We start from the raw sequence: 27,375 nt of genomic DNA, 5'->3' as shown, positions 1-27,375 counted from the left end.
TGCTGAATGCTGCATAATGAGAGTGACCTTATACTCTGGTGACCTTACATGTGGGTATGCCTGGGACTATCTTATTCGCACCTGATACACTCCTGTGATTGTTTGTAGCACTCCCCTTTGCTCTGAAAGTGCCTTAGGCTGTATAATAAATTCTATGGTGACTCCATACACACTGTGACCTAAAATCTCACTAAATCTTAGTAGCAACAAGATAGCTGAACTTTTTTTTTTTTTTTTAAGGAGAAATGGAGTTATATTTATTTAGGTGAAATGAGGATGGGTATGTGGCAGGTACGGTATGTTTTTTTTTTCTAATTTATTTATTTTCAGAAAAACATTATTCATAATTTTTTCACCACACCCAGTGCTCCATGCAAGCTGTGCCCTCTATAATACCCACCACCTGGTACCCCAACCTCCCACCCCCCCGCCACTTCAAACCCCTCAGATTGTTTTTCAGAGTCCATAGTCTCTCATGGTTCACCTCCCCTCCAATTTACCCAAATTCCCTTCTCCTCTCTAACACCCCTTGTCCTCCATGCTATTTGTTATGCTCCACAAATAAGTGAAACCATATGATAATTGACTCTCTCTGCTTGACTTATTTCACTCAGCATAATCACTTCCAGTCCCGTCCATGTTGCTACAAAAGTTGGGTATTTTAAAAAATTTTTTTTAGAATTGTTGACTATCTGCAGACTTGGGTAAAATGATACTTTAAAATGTTAGTGTTTTCTCCTTTAACAGCGGGGTCTCATGCCCAGGGTATATGGGAAATTAGGATGATATTGTGGAGATCATGAATCTCAGTTGGTATGATTATTGACTTAAAAGCATGGAATGTATACCAGAGGAAGAAGCTGCTCATAAGCTACTGTGTCCCACATCTGGGATGAGGAAGAAGAAAGTCAATATCTAACTTAGACTCTGCAAGTACCTTCTAGATGAAGTTTATAGTTCCCATGCATTATGGGCCTTACCTCTTTTTGCCTCTCTTTCATACTAGTCTGGTCTGGACCTCTTGCAAAGACTTTGAACACTGCAAGGCAGGACCATGCCCCACACAATAAGATATATTATTGAATTAGCCATCCTCGTTCATAATTCTCTAAACCTTATATCACCCATGTTTACAAACACAGATTCTATTGCCTTGCTGGTTTTTTAAAACAAAAAGTTTTAAGTTCTATAAAAATGACCAAAGGATTGTCAAATATTTTAAGCTATGGCACAAAGAATTGAAGTTTCTCCAAACACTGAATTTCATGGAGCTAGAAGATATCAGTTGCAACATAGTGCCACATTTTGTGTGTTAGCAAGCAAGAAAAAAAATTACTGAAAATTAAATTATGGCATACCCTTTTGATTTCAGAGATGTTAAAATGGGAAAACTGTGTATCTTAGAATGAGTGTGAAATATAGTAGATGACAAATTATGACTTTTTAGGATTTGAGGTCAACTTTATCTATTTTTTTTTGTTTTGTAGCCCATTTAAAAAAATAACAAATATGCACACAGGCAAGTTTAGCACGTTGCATATTAGTGAAGTATAAAAAGCTCACAGTGGGTCCCGTCCCAAATCATACACTGCATTGATATTCTATCTTGATCCTAATCCTGGCAAGTGTGCTTGCATAGTATTATTATCTTGCTCCTCACTACATGATATTATTTTATTCTTTGTTTTGTTTTCTCAGCTCTGAGTTGCAAGATAATAATTGACAAGATTGCAGGTGAGTACTACAATAGACCCCAAATGACAAAATATACGGTTCATTTCTGCATAAACCTCAGAAAGCAGATCTTCCAAACCATAACTAACATATTATTCTTGTAAGCTTCCTGGGGACATGACCTTAATTTTCTCTAAGATATTCTAATTCTGTGGTTCTTGGACTTCAAGGCACCAAGAATCATCTGAAAAAGTGTGCTTTAAAAAAAGGCAAGTTCTGGAGCAGTGAGTCTGATAGGATCCTGGAAATAATCATCTTAAACAAGCCTTCTAGGCACTTGAGAACCACCATTTGGGAATTATCACCAGGCCCATCTGGTGTAAGACTCAGGGTGGGGGGAGGAGTAGCATTATGGGAGATAGAACATAATTTCACTAAAGTTGAGGAACAGTTTTAAGGTCTCCTCCAAGCACATTTATTCTTCTCATTTATGTTTGGACCAGATATTTGTGGCCCTGAGTTAGAGACCTGGTAAAAGCACAAGGCTTCTAAAGGCATTAGCATTCAGTTTTATCCTAAGAAAGATCAGAGCATCCTGTCCAATTTGCCAGTAGCTCGACATTATTTTGAAGCTCCTCCAAAGGAGTCAGATGATCCCCCAAAAAAAGTGGAAAAGAAAAATTAAATTTCTGGTATTGATTTGATTAATAAAATGATTTAAAATCCAAAAAGTACTAATGTCCCTCTAACATGTCCAATATAGTACTGTACAAATACTATATATTTTTTAAAAAGCTGTCAAATTAAGAAAAAAGAGGCAATGATTCTTTTTTCATGTGTAAAAACATTGCAAAACTGACCAAGCTTGATCTGAGAACAAGCTAGAGAGTAGACAGAGGGGAAAAAAAAAGATATTATTATTTTACAATATGAATTGGTTTTTAAATTGCATCAAGTTGTCAAAAGCTATCTGGAAGTGATAATCAAATCTTACTAATTTTTCTTCCAACCCTCAAAGCAATTTTATTCCTGAAATAAATGCAAAAAAAAAAAAGTGTCTTACGTTTATTGTTAAAGATTTGTCTTCCACCCATGTCAATAACTTTGGTTTGTCTCCTTTCCCCAGCAAGGTGTTCCAGTAGAAACCTGTCCAACTCTTTGTAGGTGTTATGGAAAACACAACCTCGCTCAGCTTGGAGAGCAATCGCCTGCTCCAGCAAACTCAAGTTCCCCTTCGCCTTCTCCAGGTCAACAGACTCTTCTGTCATGGCTGCCAGACACTCGTTATCATCTTCCTCCATCCCAGTGAATGAGGGCTGGGCTTTGCTGTCCAGCGGTTCCATAGGAGCATTCTGTGGGTCTCTCCTTTCAGTTTCAGAATCACACATATTTTCACAAGAGATAAACTTGTCACCTTCAGTTTTAATTTCAGGAACTTCCAGTAGGTCTTTTCTGTTATCCGCTAGAATATACTTTGGGACCCTGTGTGGTTTGGTTTCTTCGGAGAAGTTGGAGCCACTGTCCCAACCATTCTCTGCACTTTCAGAGTTACTTTCACTGTCATCCGAGGAGCAGAACCGAAGCTGGGACTCATCGATCTTTTCTTTTCCATCATCAGAATGAATCATAAAGCACTCATCAGCTTCATCACTCTCTGCTTTTAGAGACTGGATGCCACTGTCATTTAAATTCTCACTTATGGTCTGAACACACACATTTTTTTCAAATTTCCCCAAGTGCATTAAAGATTTGACCACAAGCTCTTGATAGCAGCCATATCTGTCTTCCTTCCCATTGGAGTTTTCTTGTGCAGTCGAATGAAGGTTTTCATCCATAGGTTTTATCACAATTTCTTCTATGGAAAAAGAAAACCAATACTTAAAAAACAACAGCAAAAAATATTTTAAGAAAATTGCACCAATAAGTAGATGAGAGACAGATTTATTTATATATATTGAATTCAATATATATATGAATTGAATATGAATATATATATGAATTAAATATCAATATTCAATATCTATTGAATTCAATATATATTGAATTCAATATATATATTGAATATATATTGAATATATATAGAATTCAATATATATTCAATATATATATTGAATTCAATATATATATATTGAATTCAATTCATATTGAATATTGTATATTATTCAATTCATATTGAATGTCATATATTATTCAATTCATATTGAATATTGTATGTATATTTATATATATACACATAAATCATATATATGCATCATAAGTACAACATGTGATATATGGATTCTCTCAACTTTATAAACATTGAAGAGAAAAATATTTATGAATGAATATGAAACAAAATAAAACAGACCTTAATGTTCTGAGAATTGCATTTAAAGAAGTGAGCTAGTAAAATTTTCAGCATTTTAACAGCTCATTGTTTCCAGGATACTGAAATAGATACTTAGCAATAACAGAATGCTGAATGTGAAATTGTTGTTACTGTACCTCTTATATTTGCAAATCCTAACCAACCAGGAAATCAAATATGTATAATATTATGCATAAAGGAAACATCAAATTTCTCTGCTAGCATGGCAGTGTATTTTCAAAGCTTATTTGGTTTATGTTCACTGTCTCCACAGTTTCTCAAACATACTTTCAGATTTTATGGGATGTTAGTTAAAAGACAGAATACATCCACACACAGATGATAACTAAGAGAGTTCTGAAGCTTTCAAGGTTTCCTGTCGACTTTCAGAACTGTCACACAGAAATTCCATGCCAAGGGAAATGCAAGTAAATGGGAGAATTAACATGATCAAATATCTTTTTTCAATTTTATTTATTTATTTAATTTTAAGGATTTTATTTATTTATTTGACAGAAAGAGAGATCACAAGTAGGCAGAGAGACAGGCAGAGAGAGAGAGGAGGAAGCAGGCTCCCCTGCCGAGCAGAGAGCCTGATGCGGGACTTGATCCCAGGACCCTGAGATCACGACCTGAGCCAAAGGCAGAGGCTTAACCCACTGAGCCACCCAGGTTCCCCAAATATCTTTTTTTTTTAAAGAATTATTTATTTGTTTATTTATTTGAGAGAGAGAAAAGAGAGACTGAGGGAGAGATTGAGAGCAGAGGGTAAGAATGTCCAGCAGACTCTGAGCTGGGCGCAGAGACCACCGTGGGGCTTGATCTCAGGACCCTGAGATCATGACCTGAGCTGAAATCAGAAAGATGGAAGCTTAACTAACTGAGCCACCCAGGCTCTCCAGCATGGTCAAATACATAAAATAGTGGCACATTTTCTGGCCTGGTACGTGCATGCATTTGCGTAAGAAGGCAATGAGATGAGAGATTAAGATGGCCAAGTATGTAGAACATCAACCAATTGTTTTCAGTAGCCGGCTGACTGGAGTCTTGACCGTCAGAGAGCCTTGGGACTAAGAGCAGGTCTCCACATGCCAGTCTGTCCAGAACAGTCCACTGGATCTGTCCCAGTCCAGTTATCAGTGTCATCCCCTTCATCCTTGGCAGTGGCCCAGCTGCAGTGACAGTATGTGTATGTATAGTCATATGTATATGTATAGTATGCATGCATGTGTGTATATGTTCACACATACACGTATTATATCTATATATATAATATATACACACACACATATATACATAAGTGTGTATGTGTGTGTGTGTATATATATATATATATATATACATATATGTATATATGCTTATATATTTGTATATGTATATATATAAATAAATGATAGCCTACCCAAGCCTGCACCCAATTAAGGGTACAATTCAGGGTACAAATCTGCTCATGTTCCAGCCCTGACTTAGCATGCATGGTGATCAGGGGAGCATACATGCGGCTGTGAAATGCACCAGACAATCCAGCAATGGTCCCCTTAAATATTCAGTCAGAAAAAAGAAGAAGGAGAAGAAGAAGAAAAAAAAGAAGAAGAAGGAGGAGGAGGTGGAGGAGAAGGAGGAGAAGGACCATTTCTGTGTCTCTGAAGGCAGAATGGAGGATGGGCAACACAAAATAATAAGCCCCCTTAAAGACTGTGAAAGACACCAAGTGAAGTGCATTCTGTGTTAATAAACATCTTTGGAGGGAAGAAAAGGACAGCCATCCTGCGTGATGGCTGCAGGAGAGGGTGTCTGTGGAGGAGACAATGTGCCTTTTTTGGTCTCATTTAATTTTTTATAAACATTGTCTCTGACAAGGACACTCAAAAATACATCTCCATCATCTTCCTTTCTGGTAATTATCTCCCTAAATCAACACTGGACTGCCAGGATCAAGTAAATATTGCCATAGTAACTAAAAGCATTTTTGGATGAAGGGAAGAATTTAGTCACAACACTAGCCCCTTTAAATAATGCTGATTATAGGGTGCAGTCTTTTGTTGGGATCTATTCAACATAAACTGAAAAATTTAACATTTTACTTCCTAGAAAAGAGGCTGGATAAACAAGCACATCACATTTGATAGGATGGTCTTTTCCCTTCTGAATTCATATCAGAGGAATTCCAGGTTTAAATAATATATTAAACATAGTCTAAAATGCAAATGAAGTTTTTCTCAATAACACGGTTGGCTATTAGGAGAAAGTGTAAAGGGTTATGATAATTTTAAAGTATTATGAACTACAGAAAACAAATAAAAAGCATTTTCAGTGAATATGCTCAATTCATTGAACTATTCTCTCACTCCACTTAACTACCCACATGTGTACAATAATGATTTATAGACATTATACCTAATTATGCATATTTGGGCTGTGTTAGAGTGCTAACAAAAGCTCTAGAAAGCAACAATTACCTCTGTTGCTTAGCTACATAGTTTAAAATATTCCTATTAAGTGCAGATCACCAGAGAGGCGGGAGTGACAAAAACGCACATGTGCAGGACAATGCGTTTCCCTGTGCTGCTGCCAACTGCTAGCATTTTGGGTCATTTCCAGTTTACATAATTGTTTGGTTCAACTGTTTGTTATATGCTAAAAGAAAATATTTATTAATTATTCTTCAGAAAGAGAGGAGTCCTGCCGATAGAGGTGCCTACGTGCATCGTACGAGATGGTTTCCAGGGATGTTCCGCAAATCTGCAAACCAACTTTCTATATACCTACCCCTCTCTGGCTTTCACTGTCATTAGAAAAAAAAAAAAAAAAAAGTTGAGTTAGCTTTTGAACCTGACAGATCTGTGACGAGGTTCTTGTTTCTCCTCACTCTGTAATGGGCTGCCTACATGTTTATGTTAGTGTGTTTTTATTTTCATGGGTGGCTCGGTGATTCATTTGGTAGCTTTATCATTGAAACAACTAACTGGTTTGATTCCGGGCTTGCGTGCTCATGTCTGCGCAAACCCCAAAGGCATCCTTGACCTTTCTGAACCCTGTGTCTTCATTTACACGGTGAGACACGTTGCAAAATTTACACGCGAGAGCACGCAAAGCAGGTGCCACACAACAGGTGTTTGGTAAATGACGGCTGTCTTCTCCCTTCCCCAGATACACATTCAGAGCACAGCAACGGCAGACAGGCGATACAAGGGAGCCTCTACATAAATGAGGCGGAGCTTGTGTTCTGCTTAGAATAAGCAGTGAAACTGATCCCTGAGAGAGGGCACAGCCCACAGTGTGAAGGAGCCTCGGCCAGTTTACCACCTATGCCATGCAGGCTATGGAACTGCTCATCAACAGCCTTCAGAAACTTCAAAGCCCAGTGCACAATGTGGAGGGAAAACCACAATGGGTTTGAGGTCCAGAGACTAGGGCCAAACTGCTGGCTCACCACCACCTGCCTGTGTGACCCTGGGGCAGGTCTGTGTCTCTGAGTCCTGGTTCCTCATCATTTAAATGAGGATGATCCAGTGACATCCTAGGACAATAAACTGCTATGCTCCTGGCATGGTGTTCAGTTCTTTATTGCATTTAATCTTTACAGTAATGACAAGAAAGGGGCTTTCTGCTCAATTTTACAGAAGAGAAATGATTTTCTAAGGGGCTAGGGGCTTGCTCAAGATCACACAGCTAGCCAGAGGTGGCGGGGGTGGAGGTGGGGGCTGACATCCAGATCCAGGGCCATCCCTCTACAATAAGCTACCCATAATCCCACAGCCCAGGAAGCTCATATTTCTCAACTGATGCTTATAAAACACAGCAACCCTTAGGAGAAACTGTTCAGAATACTAATAATCTATTATTTTCCCAAGTTTGGTTACTTTCAAGGGTGAATTTACAGGAAGATACTAAAATACAATTGTCATCTGACTTTTGATAAAAAAAAAACAATGACTTCTAAATTATAAATAAAATACATAAAAATGAATAAGCAGCAATAACAAGACAAAAATTAACAAGTACCCACACCTTGGCTATCTCCGTATAACAGTGTAGGTCAGAAAATTCCTTGGGCACACTCCCTGGGGACACAGAGAGTTGGATGTTTACCTAGGACACAACTTTCTCCTCCTGAAAGTATTTCAAAGTGTGGGGCAAGGAGAGGGGCCAGAGCTGGATGACACCTTCTGCGACATGAAGTTAAAAAAAAAAAAAGTTTTTGCCTGATATGAAAAATTTCACATTTGTTTATTTGCTTTAAACCAAAGTCTCTACTTTAAGGGGTCTGGTAATCCTAGAGAGCATATGCTAATGACCCTCACATTATCTCTCAGATGTTCTGCCTCAAAACAACTTTAAAAATTCCTCTGAAAATCACAAGTTTGGAGTTTGACTCCTTTAATATAGCTGGATTTTATTTTAATTGGATTTTAGTTCTCTTTCTGGAACTATCAAAGTTACTTGTATGGATATATTAGGTTTCCAGGTCTCGACTACGTAAATCTTGCTAAGAATTAAAGCCCTAGAAAAATGAATCATTCTTTCAAAATTCTAAAATCATAGTGGTTTATCCCTTATTTGTGTTTCGTTGAGAGATAAGATGTGTTAAAATGATCATTTCAGCCCCTAGAGCTCCTACAGCTGTGACAGATTTCCCTGAGTCATGACTGTGAGCTTGGAAACTGAGAAAGGACACCACATACATGGCTAATCTCACTTCCAGGCAAGTCTTCTTTTCCTTGTTGGCATTGGGAAAGCACACGCTTGTCCTACCGCATAGTAGTACTTTGCAAACTCATCTTCTGTTTGCCCCAGTGAAGAAGGTGTATCTGTAAGGTTTGTCCACATTCTCTTCTATCCCCATTAATGAGTACCTGCAGTTCTTTGAAAGACACCCAGTTGAGGGCTTGAGACATTATTTTGCTATTAAATGGATTCAAGCCCAGGACTTAAAGCCTTCCTAAGCATTGCCCCCTTATTCATCATCTGAACCACCTGCTGAAGGCACAACTGGGCGCACAACTGGGCACACACCTGCAAGGTGAAGGCCTCGGGGAACCCAGAGTAAATGAGATGACCGGTGAAAACCCCCCTTTCCTTCTGGAGGGGTGGGTAACTTGCTTAGAGGTCTGAAAACAACTTAAGATTCTTTCAGCTGGGTGTAGGAGCATCTGTGACCTGTCATTTCTGGAAACAGTAATTTTGCGATTGGATGTTATAGAATGCCGCCCTCTCTACTTTCGGAAAGTAGTCAGAGCACGGGAGGATTGGAATATGGAACACGGTTAGCTGGGAAATAATTATTTTGCTTATCCTTCAATTGTTTCCTAATTATCTTCTTTTCAACATCTACAAGCTGCATTACCTTAAGCATTAAATCTCTTTGGTCTTCAATGATCTCATCTGTAAAACTGGGACCATAATCATGCATACCTCATGTCATTGTTGGGTGGATTAAGTGATATAATTTATGTGCCTGGAATATATTAAGCATTCAAAAATAATGGCCACTACCACTACAATTTCAGCATATTCATTATTAATAGTGCTTCCAGTGCTAAATATGAAAATAGATAACATTTGTGAACCTGCAAATATTTACCCATCAGTGCTTCTAACTGAATGTTTCACTGAGTACATTTTGACAGAATATTTTCTTGGTGGATACTGGGCATCTACGATGATCACACAACTAACATAAAAGGCAGGAAATCAGGGGGCAGATATAGTCCTTGTCCTCATGGCACTTACAAGAGTGGGTTGGTGTAAAAGATGCCCATTTAGAAAAAAAAAAAAACACAGTTGGTGAGTTAATGTCAACTAGATGAATTTTATAGCTCGAGTCTAACCTCATCGATTCAAGGACCCTCCCTAATACTAGATTCAACCTACCGCTTTCATAAATCAACAAAAAGCGGACCAGCTCAAGGAAACAAGATGAGTCAAGGCTCATTATAATTTACAGATGAACGATGAGGCTTTAAGCCATCAGGTAAATACAGAGAATCCAGGATATTTGCTTAAACACTGTCTAATCAGCACACAATTTTGTTTTCACTACAGAATCTCAAACTACTGGCAAGTTAGGATTACTGAAGATCTGATGGTTATGTCCTGAATTTGCTTTGTAAAAGTATGCTTTTACATCTTTTCTAGTAATCCCTATTGCTGTCACTTTAATTCTGTCTATAATAGATACTTATGATCTAAGAGCTCTTTGCCTATGGTTTGTAAAATACTACTTCTTTTCAAATGACATCATATTTAGCATATTTTGATTCCTTAAAAATCACATTCAGAGAAAAAACATATTTCATAGAATATATGTACACCTCATTTCATTTTCTAATCAATCAAACTTTTGATTTCCATTTTTTTCATAAATTTTTGAGATATTTGCATGTCCTTCAATTTCAGCCTCAAGCACAAAGTGGTTGGTGATGGTCCAACTCCCGGAGACACTGTGACTACCATGAACCAAATAGGAGTAACTGTGAACTGCGGAGAAGCATATCCTAAAATTTCAAAATAGTAGCTATATATCACTTAGCATGCAAAGAGCACTTTGTGAGCAAGTGAAGAATTGAATTCATGAAATACAATGTGTGCCTAAAGGTAATTGAAAATCACTTATTTCAGAACTAATGGGCACAGTGATACATTTTCTATAACACATCATTTTCCTACTGAAGGATCTAGGCTTCCAACTTTGGGTCCCTTCTGCTAAGTCCATTGCTATAAGTATTTATTTTAAAGATGGTAAAAGATTAGGGTCACAGGTCACCTGCATTAGCCTGTGTTGTTAATACTTATTATATTTGAGGGGACAAAAAATATTCTGTGTGTTTATAAAACAAAAAAGTAAATTCTTTATTTATATATGTCATATCTTAGATACCTTAAGCTTAAATATGTCCTTTTATTTTTAAGGGTTCTTTCAAGGATAGACATCTGTCCTATTAGGGAGTCAAGGTTCTCTTTAAGGCTTAGTATCTTTTATTTTCCTCAAAAAGAGGCACACTCTAATTCTGTGCTTTTGAAAATGGACTCGGGCAAGAACTCTCTATGACTTATATTTAGACTCCCGCAGTTACTGCTAAACAAACAAACAAAAAAAATAGGCTCTCAGTAAATGGATGCTGAGTGAATAAATGTTCGGTTTTGCTTTCAAATGGGAATTTGCTTCTACAGCCACAAAGACTAGATGTTCTACATAAGTTAAGACTGAGGCTTTGGTATCAAGGAGTAGATAAAAGTTTGGGCTCTTCCCGCTTGCTACCTGTGGCAGTGCGACCGCTGGCTTCCAGGAGGCCGTCTTCCTCCTCTGCCTCGGTCCTGTCATCACATTCTCTGCAGTCCAGGTTTGGGCTGTAGTGTCGGGGCTTCATTAGCAGGGATTTTCTCTTGTTGACTGGGACACCCAAAGCCTGCTCTGCAGCTCTCCTCTTCTTCGCCATGGAGCAATCATATGCAGCACTGTAGTGATTGAGGGAAAAACATGGAGAAAGACTATACCACTACTTGCTGTTTGATTTCCATGAAGTATAACCCAAAGCCCGTGGAACCTGGGACTAAAGGTTTAGGGTTAGGTGTTGGCACTAACAAAAACAGCCCATCCATTGAATCTACTGAACTGTGTGGATTCTGTTTTACTGTCTATCAGAAATGGTTTTTTTTTTTTTTAAATCATCCTTAATCCTGAGTAAGCATATGTTAATCTGTGCTTTGCTTGGCACTACATTAAATACCCAGGGAGGGATGAAACAAGATTTGCACTGGTTTGCTAATCCTAAGAAACAGCTAATGTGAAAAATATACCACCAGACACACACACAAAAAAACACGTCCAGTATGGATAAATCACAAGGTTTTTCAAATAGTTGTTTGCTACCCAAACTGCTTATCTCTGTCACAGTTGTGGATCAAACTTGAGATGCTACATCCTGAGTTTGACCTGAAAGAGGAAAGCATAAAAGGAGAGGGAAGCTAGGAACATTTCATCAACCCATCTCCAATCACACACACACACACACACACACACACACACACTTTAAAGAAGGTGAAAAGATGCTACCTGGCATTCTGCCTTCTGATTCTCACCCATTTGGCACACAGAACAAACAAATAAAAGGAGGAGAAATAAGATTGGATTTCACAAAAATGGACAACAATTTATCCTTACTCCTGTCCTCATATGATTTTGTTTAGAAATGCTCCTGAGAGCAGCTCTTTCAAAATAGATTTCCTACATATAGCTCACTCAGAATTAATGCAGATCACTCTATGTGCTGAAGTTAAGACAAACATTCTGTTAGCAAGATCCAGGAAGACCAGAGGATTTAGCCCACAGTGAGTCTATGAGAGATATTTATTAAATGCCCTTTGAAGAAAAATGCAAGAGATTTAGAAGCAAAGCTCCAGAATAGAGAATCTTAGACTCCAAGTATCTGAGATATTACTTACTCCATCACAAAAAAAATGACTGAATACACAGTAATATTATCAAATAGACAAAAGTCTTAAATTGTTCTCTTGGGAATATCAGTCCAAAGATGGTGGCCCATTCATAAAAAAAAGATTATAGTCATGAATGGATTCTTGAACTTATAACAACTAGATTAAAAAATCTTCAGAGGGAGGGTGCCTGCGTGGGTCAGCCAGTTAGGTGTCTGCCTTCAGCTTAGGTCATGATCCCAGGGTCCTGGGATCAAGTTCCACATCAGGCTCCCTGGTCAGCTGGGAGACACTTCTCCCTCTCTCTCTCTGTTCCTACCCCCATGCTTATGTTCTCTCTCTTCCTCTCTCAAATAAATAAATAAAATCTTAAATTTAAAAAAACCAAAAACTTCAGAGGGAAAAAAATGGGAGCGTTATTCTTTCTAGGAAAAAAAAAAAAGAATCTATAAGGAGAGAGTCCAAGAGGGTTACAAATCTTTTAAAAAAGATTAAAAAGTGAATGATTGAAAATTATCCTGAGGAAGAGAACAGTGAAGTTTCCAAATAAACTAATTTCCCTTTATAAAATCTCTCTCATGAGTCCAAATTTAAAGTGACCCTGTAGAGAAGATGGAGCAAAAAAGATGACTATGGAGCAAAATCCACATGACTATGGAGCAAAAACAGGCCTTTATGTGGAGACTGTTGAAAGTAGAATCCCATTATCTACTGGTTTGTCAAGGAAAAGTCTACAACATGCAGTTATGATATAATAGAAGTAGGCATAAAACCAGAATTACCCTTACTCTAGTCTTCTTTGTCAAGGAGACTGCCCTTGGAAGGAAGAGGGACGGAGAAGCATATAAAAAAGGCTACATCTCCTAAGTATGTGAGGTAAGTTTAAGAACTTCCCCAAACTAGTGGAAGTCTCCAGAATCAAGTGAACTTTCATTGAAGATGCTCAGAAAATATAAAAGACCACTAAACTGTTATCTCAAACTAAGAAGAGAGGCTCCTGGCAAATATCATTCAGGTATTAAAGCAGGGAAGAAAGGTGGATTCTAAAAACCAATATAAACTATACCATTGGTTCTGGGAAAGAGACCAAGAAAGTTTATCAAACAAAGATTTGTCAGTATCAGGAAACACTGTTCAATAAGACCTGGGTGGTGATTAGTTAGAAAGAACTAATCAGTCAGAAAAATGTCATTTCTTTGATGCTTGATGAATGAGGCTGAACATTAACTATCCTTAAGATCCTTACAGACTTTGTCTTGTTAATATTGTTATCCAAATTTACTAATAAAGGCAAGTATCATTCTCAAAATCAGGTATCTGGTAATCAATAGGGCTGATATTTGAATCCCAGGCTGCTGGATCCTAAAGCTCACGCTCTCTCCTACGTTTGCCAAATTAAAACAATGAAATTGGTTAATTTCCATGTGCATTTGTCAACTGAGTGGAGTAATACCTAATCAACCAGCTCCTATCTAACTGGAAGGAAGCTACCTATCACAGGGTTTTGCCCAATGATTGAGGTGCAGATAAACAGGACACTCATCAGACCTAGAGATAATACTGAATTGCAGCAATGGAATCATGTTGCAAATGTAATTAAGAAACCCCCCCCAAATGAAATGACCATTGTCTGGAGTAGCAGAGTGAACCTAATGAGATGGCACTTAATGGTAGTCAAAATCAAGTTCAGTGTTTAGGTCCAAATAATAACTGTGCAAGGATGAAGGAGATAGGTAAGGTTTTATCAAAAGTACAAATTTGGCTTAAAAGAAATGATTGTATTTGATACTGTGCATAACGCTCCTTAAGGAACATTATCTGTGTAATCTGAGAAAAATAATTGAGTTTTTTTGAAGACTAAATTTCTCACCCCTCGAGTACAGGTAGTAATTTCTGTATCACATGTTGTAGACAGAGAAGATGACATTGGTCCTGGTAGTGGCTGAAATAGGTCAAGATAGAATTGTTCTGATTCCCAGTTTAGTGCTCCTTGGACTCCATCACTGTCAGACTGACGCTGCCACAATGCAACATCACAAACTCTCTCCTTAGCACACTGTATAGATTTATGCATGCTTGTATGTCCATAAAGGCATTTTAATTTTTTATATGTTATTTATATTTATGTAAATTACATGAGATTTATACACATTTGCTTTAAATCTCACATTCTGTGCATTTCTCCATTGCAAAGTAGCCATGGCCCAGGAAGCATTTGGAGCTAAAATGAAAGGCTTTATAATAAATATTACCCTTTGTGTGTGCATGGAAAATGGTCCCTTTCCCTAGTTTTCCCTGAGGGCACACTATTTTGGCTTTATTGTGACACTTCACTGTGACACTGCAATGAGGGAAAGCCATGCTTTACATGTCACTGAAAGAAATGCCACAAAATGCTAACATATCTTCTCAAGGTTGCCAGAAATAATTTCCACTGGGTTGTGTTTTCCCATCTGCAGAGCTCTGAAATGTTAAGGAAATAAATGAGCTCTATTATCTATATTTTTCTAGTAGATGAGAAAGAAAGAAAAAAAATACACTCAGTCCTGCATTTATTGTTCTATTCAATCAAACTGTTGCTTTAAACATCCAGAGTCCTCGAGGGAACTTTATCAATGCACCAAATACCTTTCAACACCATATTTCATATCTGTGGTTTTGATTTTATTAAATATATTTAAAGATCTGTATTTTTACTTTAGAGAAATTTTTGATTACATAATTGAGAAATCCTTCCATTTAGAAACTCAGATTCTTATTTGAAAATGATATTCCCTCTGGTGACAACATATGGTTGAAATTTTACTCAAAACAATGATTGAGAAAAACAATAATTAGATAACATTAATGATAGGCTCAGTGCTGGAAGTATGTTTAGAAGTCAAATTCATTGATCTTTCAGATTTCAAAAAAGAAAACAACAAATTAGGGAACTATGAATCCCCAAAATCTGTCCAATAAACACTGGGCTCTACAGTTTCACAGTTTATCTTCCACAGTAATAAATTCTCAATGCAAGTCTTAAAAAGACATGTAACAAATTAAAAAAATGAAGATTCAGTAACAGATATACTCTGAGCACACTCCCACAAAGAATAAAATAGAAAAAGCAATGAAAGTTATGAATCCCTGAGCCTAAGGAAATTATTTATATGTTCCATTTCTGTGGAATATTCACAGTGGGTATTTGTATAGCTTTCTTTTAATTAGGAAGAATACCAGAGACTTGGGGAAAGGAACCAAGAAGTATACATTTGAATTAAAATGACTGGCAGAAAAAAACAAAGATATAATTATTGAAAAAGAAAAAAAAATTTAAACTACTATTATTTTCAGAGACACAACTTTATTTAAGGAAAATCCAAAAGATTGTACACATAAAATATTAAAAGAAGGAATAAAATATAAGGTCATTAAAAATTATTTGACCTTCTATAAACAAATCAATAAAAATTAGAAAAAAAATTATAATGTACAGAAATATGAAATGCTTAGGAATACACCTAACAAAAGATGCATAAAACTTATACAAAACATTTAAAGAAAATTAAAGAACTAAATAGAGAAATATAAGATGCACATGGAATAAAAGAGTCACTATGCAAGATTTCAATTCTCCCCAAATTTATGTTAGATTCAAGGCCATCTCAAAGAAAATTCCAAGAACAATTTTTTTAGAAATTAACAACTTAGTTCTAAAATTTGTGTGAAAATTTAAAAAAAAGCTAAGAACAGCATAAATCATCTTGAAGAAAACAACAAAGTTGAAAGACTTACAGTTTTGAATGTCAAAGTTTATATAAGCCTATAGCACATGACATAGGGTGCTGTGGTGCAAGCATAAACAAACAGACCAATGAAACAGAATAACTGTTCCATCGACTGGATCCAGAAACAGGCTCACATATAAATGGTCAATTTTTGACAATGGTGTCATTGAGAAAAGCGTTGTTTCGTCAACGAATGGCACTAAGCCAACTGGATATCTATCTAAAAAAAATGTTTTGACTTCTACCTTATAATACATACAGCAAACAATTCTGGAAGAATTATAAATCTAAAAAACAAGTCAGTAGAAAAAGGAAGCCACAGATTGGGAAAAAGTATTTGCAGTTCACCTTTATTTTTAAAAAGTACATACAGAATATAGAAAGAATTCTTGCAAATAAATAAGAAACTAACAATCAATTTAAAAGTGGACAAAAGGGCGCCTGGGTGGCTCAGTGGGTTAAAGCCTCTGCCTTTCAGTTCAGGTCATGGTCCCAGGGTCCTGGGATCAAGCCCCGCCTTGGGCTCTCTGCTCAGCAGGGAGCCTGCTTCCCTTTCCTCTCTCTCTCTGCCTGCCTCTCTGCCTGCTTGTGATCTCTGTCAAATAAATTAATAAAATCTTTAAAAAAAATAAAAGTGGACAAAAGATGTGGGCAGGCACTTACAAAAGAACAGATACACAAATGAAGAGGGGTTCAGGCTCTTTCAAGTCCAGAGAAATGCAAAAATATATATTGGTTCCTTGGCTAATAAAGTGATAACCATAAATGGAATCCTCAAAACTTCTTCCTTCCCATTTCCAAAATAGCAAATCCAAAATCTCATATTCTAGAAGGAATAGTAAAGATTAGTGCCACCCTTAAACTTAGAGGATGTATGGTCAGTGGTTCCTATAATTTTTCCATTAAATTTACAATTACAGACTCTAATAAGGTTAATGATTCTGTTGGTAATGGTAGACTACCATGAACTCAAATAATAGTTCTAACTACAGCAGCTAGACTAAAGTGTGGGATCTTTGCTTTAGCAGATTAAGACTCAAATATGTACTCAGTCACTGACATGGGAAATGTGTTCTTTCCCATCTCTATCAGAGAGCAGAACCAAGACCAGCCAGCGTTCCAATGATAAGGAAAAGAGCATAGATCTAAATCCTTGTTGAAGACTGCACATTCTGCTGTCCTTGATCATAATGCAGCCTGAGTAATCCAGACATCCCACAAAATATCACATTGGTAAATTATGTTGATGACATCATATTAACCAGAACAGATAATCAAAAGCAGCAAGTATTCTGGAAGTTTTGACAAGACATCTGTGTTCCAGAGGGTGTAAGATTCAGAGGCACAACAAGTTTTAGGGGGCTCAGTAGACTGGAACATTCTGAATGTCCCCATTTATAATAAAGGACAAATTACTGCATGTTGCACTTTGTACATTGAGATAGAAGCATAATGCCAGATTAGCCTTTTTAGATTTGGGGGACAGCATATTCCACACTTGGGAATATTATTTGGACCCATGCATTGAGTGACAAGGTGGGTGGAAAGCTTTGAAAGAGCTGGAGAGCTGATGCAGGCTACATTGAGATAGCCTTGCTGGTTGGACATAGAACCCAATAGACCCTATGGTATGTTTAGAGGTACCTGTGGCAAAAGAAAAAGATACTTATGGAGTTTACGGCAATATCTAATGGAAGAATCACAACACAGATCTATAAGCTTCTGGGGCAAGGCCATGACCTTGCAGCAAAGAGTTATAAATTACTCAAAAAACAGCTCTAGCAGAAATAGATTCTCTGACCTTGAGATCAGAGCTGGCTATCATGAACTGGTTTCTGTTAGATCTACCAAGTTATTATTCAAGCATGCCTAGAAGTAGTCCATTGTAAGATGAAAGGTCCAATATTAGGCTGAAGCAAGTTTAGAGGAATCAAGCAAGACGAATGAATAGATCTCCATGACATTTCACCACTATGGTGGCACTGCCTCACCCCCAGCTGCCACAGATGAACCATATCAAATACAAAGGAAGAAAAAGAATGAACTTGATTTATAAGCGTGTTGGCTCAGCACCTGAGTGCAATCTGGAAATAGGCTGCTGGTCACCACGTCAGAAAATAGATGTACCCATAGCGAAAGTGAATAGTTTCAGAGAGGAATGGTTTAGCTGGAAGATCAGCAAAGAGAAGGTCTGAGGAAGAGGAATGTGGTTGGAGTTATAAAAGTTAGGATGAAATGTGAAGGCCATTGTCTTGCATGATCACATCCACCACAGAGAACATATGAAGGAATAAACATTAAACCACCATCCAGACAGAATGGTCTGGTCAGAAGTCAGCCAGCCTGTCTTCAGCTGTCATATGCTGCTGCAGTGGAGTCATTAATGGAGTAGACTTAAGGGAAGGGAATGAGGCATTGAACAGACCCCAAAATGTGGATTCCCACTAAGACTAATTTAACTACTCTCACTCCAATCTATCAGCAAAAGAAATAAATGGCATGCACCCAATATGACACCATCCCTGAGGACACCAACTGGGCCCTTTTTATTCTGGAAAAGACAACAATTCAACTTGACTGGAAATAACACATATTCTGGATATGGATTTGCTTTTCTTGCCTTCAGAGCCTCAGATAGTAGCACTATCTGAGGGCTTACAGAACATTTGTTCTACTAACAAAAAATTCTCATACATTTCATTGGACCAAGGGACCAAGGAAGATGACTATGGGAACAAAATAATTGGATACACTGTTATTATCACTTACCACACATCGCAGAAATTGCTGGCCTGATGGAGTGATACAATGGCTTCTGGAAGGCATAGCGAAGATGCTACCTTTGAAGGTGATACCCTGCCAAGATGAAATCATATGGCATTTGTTTTTCTCCATCTGATTTACTTCCCTTAGCATAATACTCTTAAGGTCTATCCATGTTGTTACAAATACAAGATTTCATCCTTTTTATGGCTGAGCAGTATTCGTGTGTGTGTTTGTGTGTGTGTGTGTATGTGTGTGTGTGTGTGTGTGTGTGTGACATCATCTTTAACCATTCATTCATTGATAAATACTTTGGTTGTTTCCATATCTTGGTATTGTGAATAGTGTTGCAAAGAATGTAGAGGTGCATGTATCTTTTCAAATTAGTGTTTTTCTTTTCTTCAAATAAGTACCCAGAAGTGGAATTCTTAGATCATACAGTTCTACTTTTAGTTTTTTGCAGAATCTCCTTTCTGTTTTCCATAGGGGATGCACCAATTTACATTCCCACTAACACCGCACAAGTGTTCCCTTTTCTTCATGTCCTCACTAACACTTGTTACTTCTTGTCTTTTTGATAATAGCCATCCTGACTGGTGTGACATGATATTTCATTGTGGTTTTGATTTTATTTCCCTGATGATTAGTGATGTTGAACATCTTTTCATATGTCTGTTGGCCAACGGTATATCTTTGGGAGCATATCTATTCAGATTTCTGCCCATTTTTTAATTGGATTGTTTGTGTTTCATTGTTGTTATTGTTATTATTAAGCTGTAGGAGTTCTTTATATATATTGGATATTAACCTCAGCAGATAAATGATTTGCAAATATCTTCTCTCACTGAGTAGGTTGACTTTATGTTTTCTTGATGATTTTCTTTACTGCACAGAAGCTTTTTAGCTTAATTTAGTGCTATTTGTTTATTTTGCTTTTGTTGCCATTGCCTTTGGAATCAGAGTCCAAAAAATATCACCAAGAAGAATGCAAAGGAGTTCACTGCCTATGTTTTCTTCTACAAGTTCTGTGAGTTTTGGTCCTATACCCAAGTCTTTAAACCATTTCTGAGTTAATGTCTATCATATAAGACAGTGGTCCAGTTTCATTCTTTTGCATGTGGCTGTCCAGTTTACCCAGCATCATTTACTGAAGAGACTGTCTTTTCTCCATTGTGTATTATTGCCTCCTTTGTCATATATCAACTCACCATATATGTGTGGGTTTATTTCTGGGCTCTCCATTCTGTTCCATTGGTCAGTGTTTCTGTTTTTATGCCAATACCATACCGTTTTGATTACTATAGCTTTTAACACAGTTTGAAATCAGAAAGTGAGAGACTTCTAGCTTTTTTCTTCTTTATCAAATTTGTTTTGGCTATTCAGGATCATTCATGGTTTCATACAAATTTTAGGATTTTTTCTATTTTTGTGAAAAATGCCTTTGGAATTTTGATGGGGATTGTATTGAATCTGTAAAGTGCTTTGGGTAATACAGACATTTTAACAATATTAATTCTTCTAATCCATGGCATGGAATATCTTTCCATTTACTTGTGTCTTGTTGTTTTAGAGTACAGGTGTCTCATCTCCTTGGTTAAGTTTATTCTTAGGTATTTTTTTTAATGCAATTGTAAGTAAGAACATTTTTTTAGGATTTCTCTTTCTGATAGTTTGTTATTGGTATATAAAAGCACAACAGACTTTTATAAATTGATTTTGTATCCTACAACTTTACTGAATTCATTTATTAGTTCTAAGTTTTTTTGATGAAGGTTTTAGAAAGATTTTTTATGTGTAGAGTCACATCATCTGAAAATAGTGACAGTTTAATTTCTTCCTTACCAATTTAGATGTTTTTTATTTATTTTTCCTGTTTGATTTCTGTGGGTAAGATTTCCAGTATTACGTTGAATAAAAGTCGTGAGAGTGGACAACTTGCCCTGTTCCTGATGTTAAAGGAAATGCTCTCAGTTCTTCATCATTGAGTATAGTGTTAGTGGTGTACTTATATATGGCCCTTATTATGTCGAAGTACATTCCTTCTACACCTACTTTGCTGAGCATTTTTAGCATAAATATGTGTTGTTTTTTTCAAATGTCTTGTCTGCATCACTTGAGATGGTCATAAGATTCTTTTATCCTTCACATTCATTTATATGTGGTAGGTGAACCATCCTTGAATCCCTGAAATATAACCCACTTGATCACAACGTATAATTTTTCGTTTGCTAATATATTTGTTGAGGATTTTTGCATCTGCATTCATCAGAGGTTCTAGACTGTAATTTCCTTTTGTGTGTGTGTTGTCCTTGTCTGCTTCTTTGTAGCCAGGCAATTCTGACCTTGTAAAATGAGTTTGGAAATATTCCCTACTCTTCAATGCTGTGAATAATTTGGGAAGAATAACTATTGAATATTCTTTGAATATTTGGTAGAATTCACCAGTGAAGCCATCTGGCACTGGACTTCTGTTCATTGGAAGGTTTTTGATTACTGCTTCAAGATCCTTACTAATTGATCTACTCAAATTTTCTATTTCTTCGTGATTTAGTCTCAGAAGATTTTATTTCTAAGAATTATTGATTTCTTCTAGGTTGTCATTTATTGGCATATAATTGTTCTCAGTAGTCTATTATGATCCTTTGTATTTCTTTGGTATCAGTTGTAACTTTCCCTCTTTCATTTTTGATATTATTTATTTGAGACCTCTCTCTTTTTGTTTTCTTAATGAGTCTAGCTAAGAGTTTATCAATTTTTTAAAAAATCTTTTTAAAGAACCAACTCTCAGGCCCACTGTTTTTTTTTTTCTATTGTCTTTTTGGTGTCCATTCTATTTATTTCTGCTCTGATCTTTATTATTTTCTACCTTCTTTTCATTAACTTTGAGCTTCATTTGTTTCCTTTTTTCTTGTCCCTTTTGTTGTAAAGTTAAATGGTTTATTTGAGATTTGGGTGTAAAGTTAGATTATTTATTTGAGATTTCTTGTCTTTTGACATAGGCCTGAATTGCAATGAATTTTCATTTTAAAACTGCTTTTGCCATACCAAAAGCTAAAAAAAAAAAAAAGCTTTTGCTTCATCCCATAGATTTTGGTATATTGCATTTTCATTTTCACTGGTCTCAGGTATTATTTTTTTCCTCCTTTGACCTCTCCATTGACCCATTGGTTGTTCTGTAACATTTTGCTTAATCTCCACATGTTTGTGATTTTCCCAGTTTGTTTTCCATGATCGATTTCCAGTTTCACACCACTATTGTTAGAAAAAGATGCTTGTTATTATTTCAATATTCTTAAGTTTATTTGGGCTTGTTTTGTGAGCTAAGATATGATCTGTCCTGGAGAATGTTCCATGTGCACTTGAGAAAAATGTGTTTTCTGTTGCTTTTGGATAGAACGTTCTGTTAGGTCCATCTGGTCTAATGTGTCAGTGTTTCCTTCCCAATATTCTGTCGGGTAATTTATCTATTGATGTAAGTGGGTGTTAGTGTCCCCTACTACTACTGTATTACCATTGATTTCTGCCTTTATGTCTATTAATACCTGCTTTGCATAATTTGGTGCTCCTATGTATGATGCATAAATATTTGTAGATGCTATATTTTTTTGCTGCATTGACCCTTTTGTCATTATGTAATACCCTGCTTATCTTTCATTACAGTCTTTGCCTTTAAGTCTATTTTGTCTGAAATAAGTATAGCTACCCCAGCTTTTTGTTCATTTGTTTCCTTCTCCATAAAACACCTTTTCCCATCACTTCACTTTCAGTCTGTATGTTTTCTTACATTTGAGGCAAGTCTGCTGTAGGCAGCATATATAGATAGGCCTTGTATTTTTAATCCATTCATCCACTCTGTGTCTTTTGATTGGAGTATTTATCTCACTTATATTTAAAGTAATTATGAATAGGTATGTACTTCCTGCTGTTTTGTTCAGTGTTTTTGGCTGCTTTTGTAATTGCTCTCTGTTTCTTTTTTCTTTTCTTACCTTCTTCCATTGTGATTTGATGCCTTTCTTTAGTGTTATTTTTAGATTGCACTTTCACCATTTTTTGTGTAGCTACTATAGGTTTTTGCTTTGTGGTCACCATGACGCTTACATATGGCAATGTATATAAACTAGTCTATTTTAAGTTGATAGCAAGTTAAGTTTGAACTAAACTGAATTTCCATTCCTCACTCCCACTTTCTATGTTTTTGATGGCACATTACACATCTTTTTATTTTGTCTATTTCTTTTTTAAAAGATTTATTTATTTATTCTAGAGAGAATGAGTGTAGGGGAGTAGGAGCAGAGGGAGAGGGAGAGGGAGAAAATCTGAGGCAGACTCCTTGCAGAGCATGAAACCCAATGTGGGTTCAACTGAGTCATCCAGGTGCACTATTTTGCCTATTTCTTAACTAATTTTTACAATTATAGTATTTTTTTTTACCATTCTTGTCTTTTAACCTTCATGCTAGCTTTATAAGTGATTACTAACTTTATTATATATTTACCTTTACTAGTGAGCTTTTACTTCCATGCATTTTCTTGTTACTAATTAGTACTCTTTCTTTCAGCTTAAAGAAGCCCCTTTAATATTTCTTGTATAGTAAGTTTAGTGGTGATGAACTACTTTACTTTTCAATTATCTGAAAATCACTTTATCTCTCTTTCAGTTTTGAATAATAACCTCAGCATGTATAATATCTTTGGTTAGAAGTTTTCACTTTCAGCATTTTGAACATATCACGATACTCCTTTTTGGACTGCAAAGTTTCTGCTGAAAAATCTTCTCATTGTCTTATGGGGGTTTTCTTGTACATACCACGTTGTTTTTCTCTTACTGCTTTTAAGATTCTGTCATTATCTTTAACTTTTGACATTTTAATTATGATGTATCTTGGGGTGGATCTCTGGATTCATCTTATATGAAATTCTCTGAATTTCTTAGATCTGGCTATTTGTTTCCTTCTTCAGGTTAGGAATGTTTTCGGCTATTATTTCTTCTAATATGTTTTCTGTCCCTTTTTCTCACTTCTCCTTTTGAGACCTTTATAGTGTGAATGTTCTAGTTGATCTTGTCCCATAGGTCCTTTAAGTTATTTTCACTTTTAAAAATTCTTTTTCCTTTTTGATGCTTTGTTTGGTGAGTTCTTGTGCCCTGTCTTCCAGGTCACTGATCCTTCCTTCTGCTTTATCTAGTTTGCTGTTGAACGCCTCTAGTGTATTTTTCAGCTCAATTATTGTATTATTCACTCTGTGGCTTCTGTTTGGTACTTTCTTATAGTTTCTATTTCTTTGTTGAAGTTCTCTCTGTATTCATTTATTCTTCTCCTGAGATTGTTGAGCATCTTAATGAACATTACCCTGAATTCTTTATCAAGCAAATTACTTATCTTTGATTAATTTTTTCTGGGATTTTATCTTCTTCTTTTGTTTGGAACATATTCTTCTGTTTCCTCATTTTGATCAACTCTGTTTGTTTCTGTGTATTAGGTGAATAGCTGTCTCTCCCACATTTCAAGGAATGGTCACAGGAAGACAGGAGGAATGTTTTAGTCTGCTGTCTATGCTGTGACCTGAAGATGGCAGCCTGCCAAGAACGATTTCTATGATGCTTCAGTCCCTTGGCACCCAGAAACACAAGCCCTGATGATCGCAGAGCCAGGAATTCAAGGAGTGTCCTCTGTACAGACTGCCTTCAACCACTGGGCCTGGGCACATCACCCACTGGGTTTAGAGCCATGAGGGACCACCAGACCAGGGTAAGCCTGTCCACTGGCAATATCCCATTTTCATGATTATAGCAAAATTCTATGACTTTGCTAGTTTGAATATATGGGTACAAGAAGTAAGAAGTAGAAAGGCTTGGTTTGCTATGACTCCCAGTGGCCAACTTGAAGGACTTATACATCCCTCACTGCAAATCTAGGCTCTGTGGCTCTAATGATCTCTGGTCCCCAAAAGGAGAATGCTTCTACCAGGGAACATAGGAAAAATCCACAATAACTGACAAGAGAGAATATACAATTACATTTAAAATGAGTGCCACAGCAATATGTGAGAGAGTGAGGTCAGAGAAGAGGTACACAAAGTGGATTCTTTGTCCCTATGTTTTAACAGCTAAGCTCCCTTTTAGTGATCTAAAGTACTACCCAGTGAAGTCTAAGTATCTCATTTGAAAAAAAGAAGAAGAAAACACAATCTTAATATTGCGTATTAGAAAATTGGCCTTCCAATATTTCTCCACTATATTTTTCACAAAATAAACAGATTTTCCCAAATGTCTAAATAATTGCTGGTAAGAATTTAGGCAAATATGCAGTAATTTTTACTCCAGACATGATGCCACATTCGATACAATGTTATATTTTCTCTAAAGTTTTTTTTTTTTTTTTTAATTTGAGAAGTTGTTACTTCCTTTCCTGAAACACTCCACCCTCTACTCCAAGCTATGAATACCCCAACAACCTGTGATAGCTACTTGAGTACACTTTTAGGAAATCAGGAGATAGGACTCTATGGGAAATTTAAAGTCCTGTGTTTGTTTGAAATCGGTCTCATGATTCCTGAGAGAGCCTAAAGGTTATTATGAATGGCAAATTTACTTTAGCATAGGAACTACAGAGATACTGTTCATTCTTTGGGGACAGTGTCTTAAATTCACAAGTCAGCTCTCTCAGCTATGTCTTGGAAACTTGTGACCATGTTCATGTTTACAGAGCTATGTCAAGCTAGAGTGTGCCCAATAGTAAACCTGTAATTTTAAGCTTCTACTATTACTCATGTCATAAATTCAGCATCTAAGTTGTTGCTATTTATCAATGGTTGGTTTGTTATCATGGAACACTGATTCCACTGGCAAGGTTATTTGATAATACCAGGTTTATAAGAGGGGGGAATTTTCCCCCCATAGGTCAGAACTAATAGATGCTTTTTTTCCTCACTTAACTGAGATTAAGTTTTATGAATGATAGATTAATTGTATAACATCCACAACAGTTTTTGCATAAAATAGTCAAGACATTAAAAGCCACATTGTAATAATAATAATAATAACAACAACAATAATAATAATAATAATAAAAACTTGCTCTGAGTTGTAATAGGTAAATGGCACTAAGAAGACTCCCTACAAACCTTCTGCTGCCCTTTGTGCTGGTGAACACACTCTCCTTTGGGATGTCATTCCAGCAACACTGTCAGAGTGCATTTCTTCAATGCCAGCATAGTGCTTGGCATTTACCATAATTATAAAACTTAACCCTCTGAATTGTAGTCGTCTCACCCAGTAACCTGGAAACATCTTGTTTAATTTTATATCTCCTGTATATAACATAAGGCCCATGTCTTAGTAACATGCTTAGTAAATATTCATTGAAATTCAACTCCACCCAGATGTAAGCATATAAAAATGATGTCAGTGCAAACGTGAACTTAGAAAACTATCTTTCCCCAGAGGATGCCTCAGAAAACTCCTCAATGAATGTATGGATAATGTACTGGCCTACTTCCCTGGAGCAAATGTTAACCGATCTATATGAGCTTTTGCTTATAGCTCCCTTCACCACTGAAGCTGTGCTTTTGCAACACAGCCGAAAAAGAGACAGGAGGTAAGTTAAAAGTAGTAGGTAAGTCAAAAAATCCTAGTTGGTGCCCATAAAAGACTGACCAAATGACCATGATGTTATGAACCAATCAGTCCAAACTACTCTCCAAGAATGCAGAAGAATCCTACAGTTGTAAAAATAATTCAAAACTCACATGAACCAGAAATTTTAAAGAAAGAACTATTCATTAAAACACAAAATAATACACCAAAATTTGGAATATGCTGTAACTAAAATATAAATTTCCTCCAATGTGTAACCAAAAACAAATGATGTATCTCAACCAAATAAAGCGTATACCACCATACTTCTTCTAATTGCCTATAAGTTGACTAAAAATTTCAGTTAATATATGGCAACAGCTTAGCCATGCAATATATGAATAGTTCATTGGTCTTTTCAGGAATTACATGATAACAGGTCATGGGGATCTAACCAAAAGAAGTTGAATATAATAAGATAAAGTTAGAAAATTAGACAGCGAGAGATAGTCATTATGTAGATTTTAGGATCAGGATACCAAAAGAAATTCAAAAAGAATTTAAATAGAGAACAAGATTTGCTGCTTGATGGGAAATTTAAAGTGAGACTGTTATTTTATTTTATTAATACTTCAAAATACCCTCTTGTAAGTATATAAAATGAAAATATATGGGATTTTATGTTTTGTCAAATAGCAGTAGAAAACAAAGTATTAAGAAAAATGAAATATAGGGGATCTTATTTTAATACTAAAGAAATACAAAAACAAAATTCAGAGTTCATAAATGTTTGCCTTATGAAAATAATATTAT

General features: G+C 36.3%; 1 protein-coding gene across 3 annotated transcripts in view; it reads right to left on the bottom strand.

Moving 5' to 3' along the window:
- The window catches only part of ST18 (ST18 C2H2C-type zinc finger transcription factor), a 103,160-nt gene that overhangs the window by 53,725 nt on the left and 22,060 nt on the right, over nt 1–27,375 (bottom strand). For 2 of the 3 annotated variants that reach the window (XM_044245608.1, XM_044245610.1), the window contains exons 4-6: nt 18,997–19,083; nt 11,283–11,479; nt 2,738–3,529 (exon numbers count right to left, since the gene is read on the bottom strand). In XM_044245608.1, coding sequence (XP_044101543.1) covers nt 2,738–3,529; nt 11,283–11,479; nt 18,997–19,083 — 1,076 coding nt within the window. The remainder of the gene's footprint in view (nt 1–2,737; nt 3,530–11,282; nt 11,480–18,996; nt 19,084–27,375) is intronic. The other variant, XM_044245609.1, reaches the window with a different exon arrangement.

Source organism: Neovison vison, chromosome 4, assembly GCF_020171115.1.
Source record: "Neovison vison isolate M4711 chromosome 4, ASM_NN_V1, whole genome shotgun sequence".
Classification (NCBI taxonomy): Eukaryota; Metazoa; Chordata; class Mammalia; order Carnivora; family Mustelidae; genus Neogale; species Neogale vison.
Note: the sequence above shows the minus strand (reverse complement) of the source record. Positions and strands in the feature narration are given on the sequence as shown.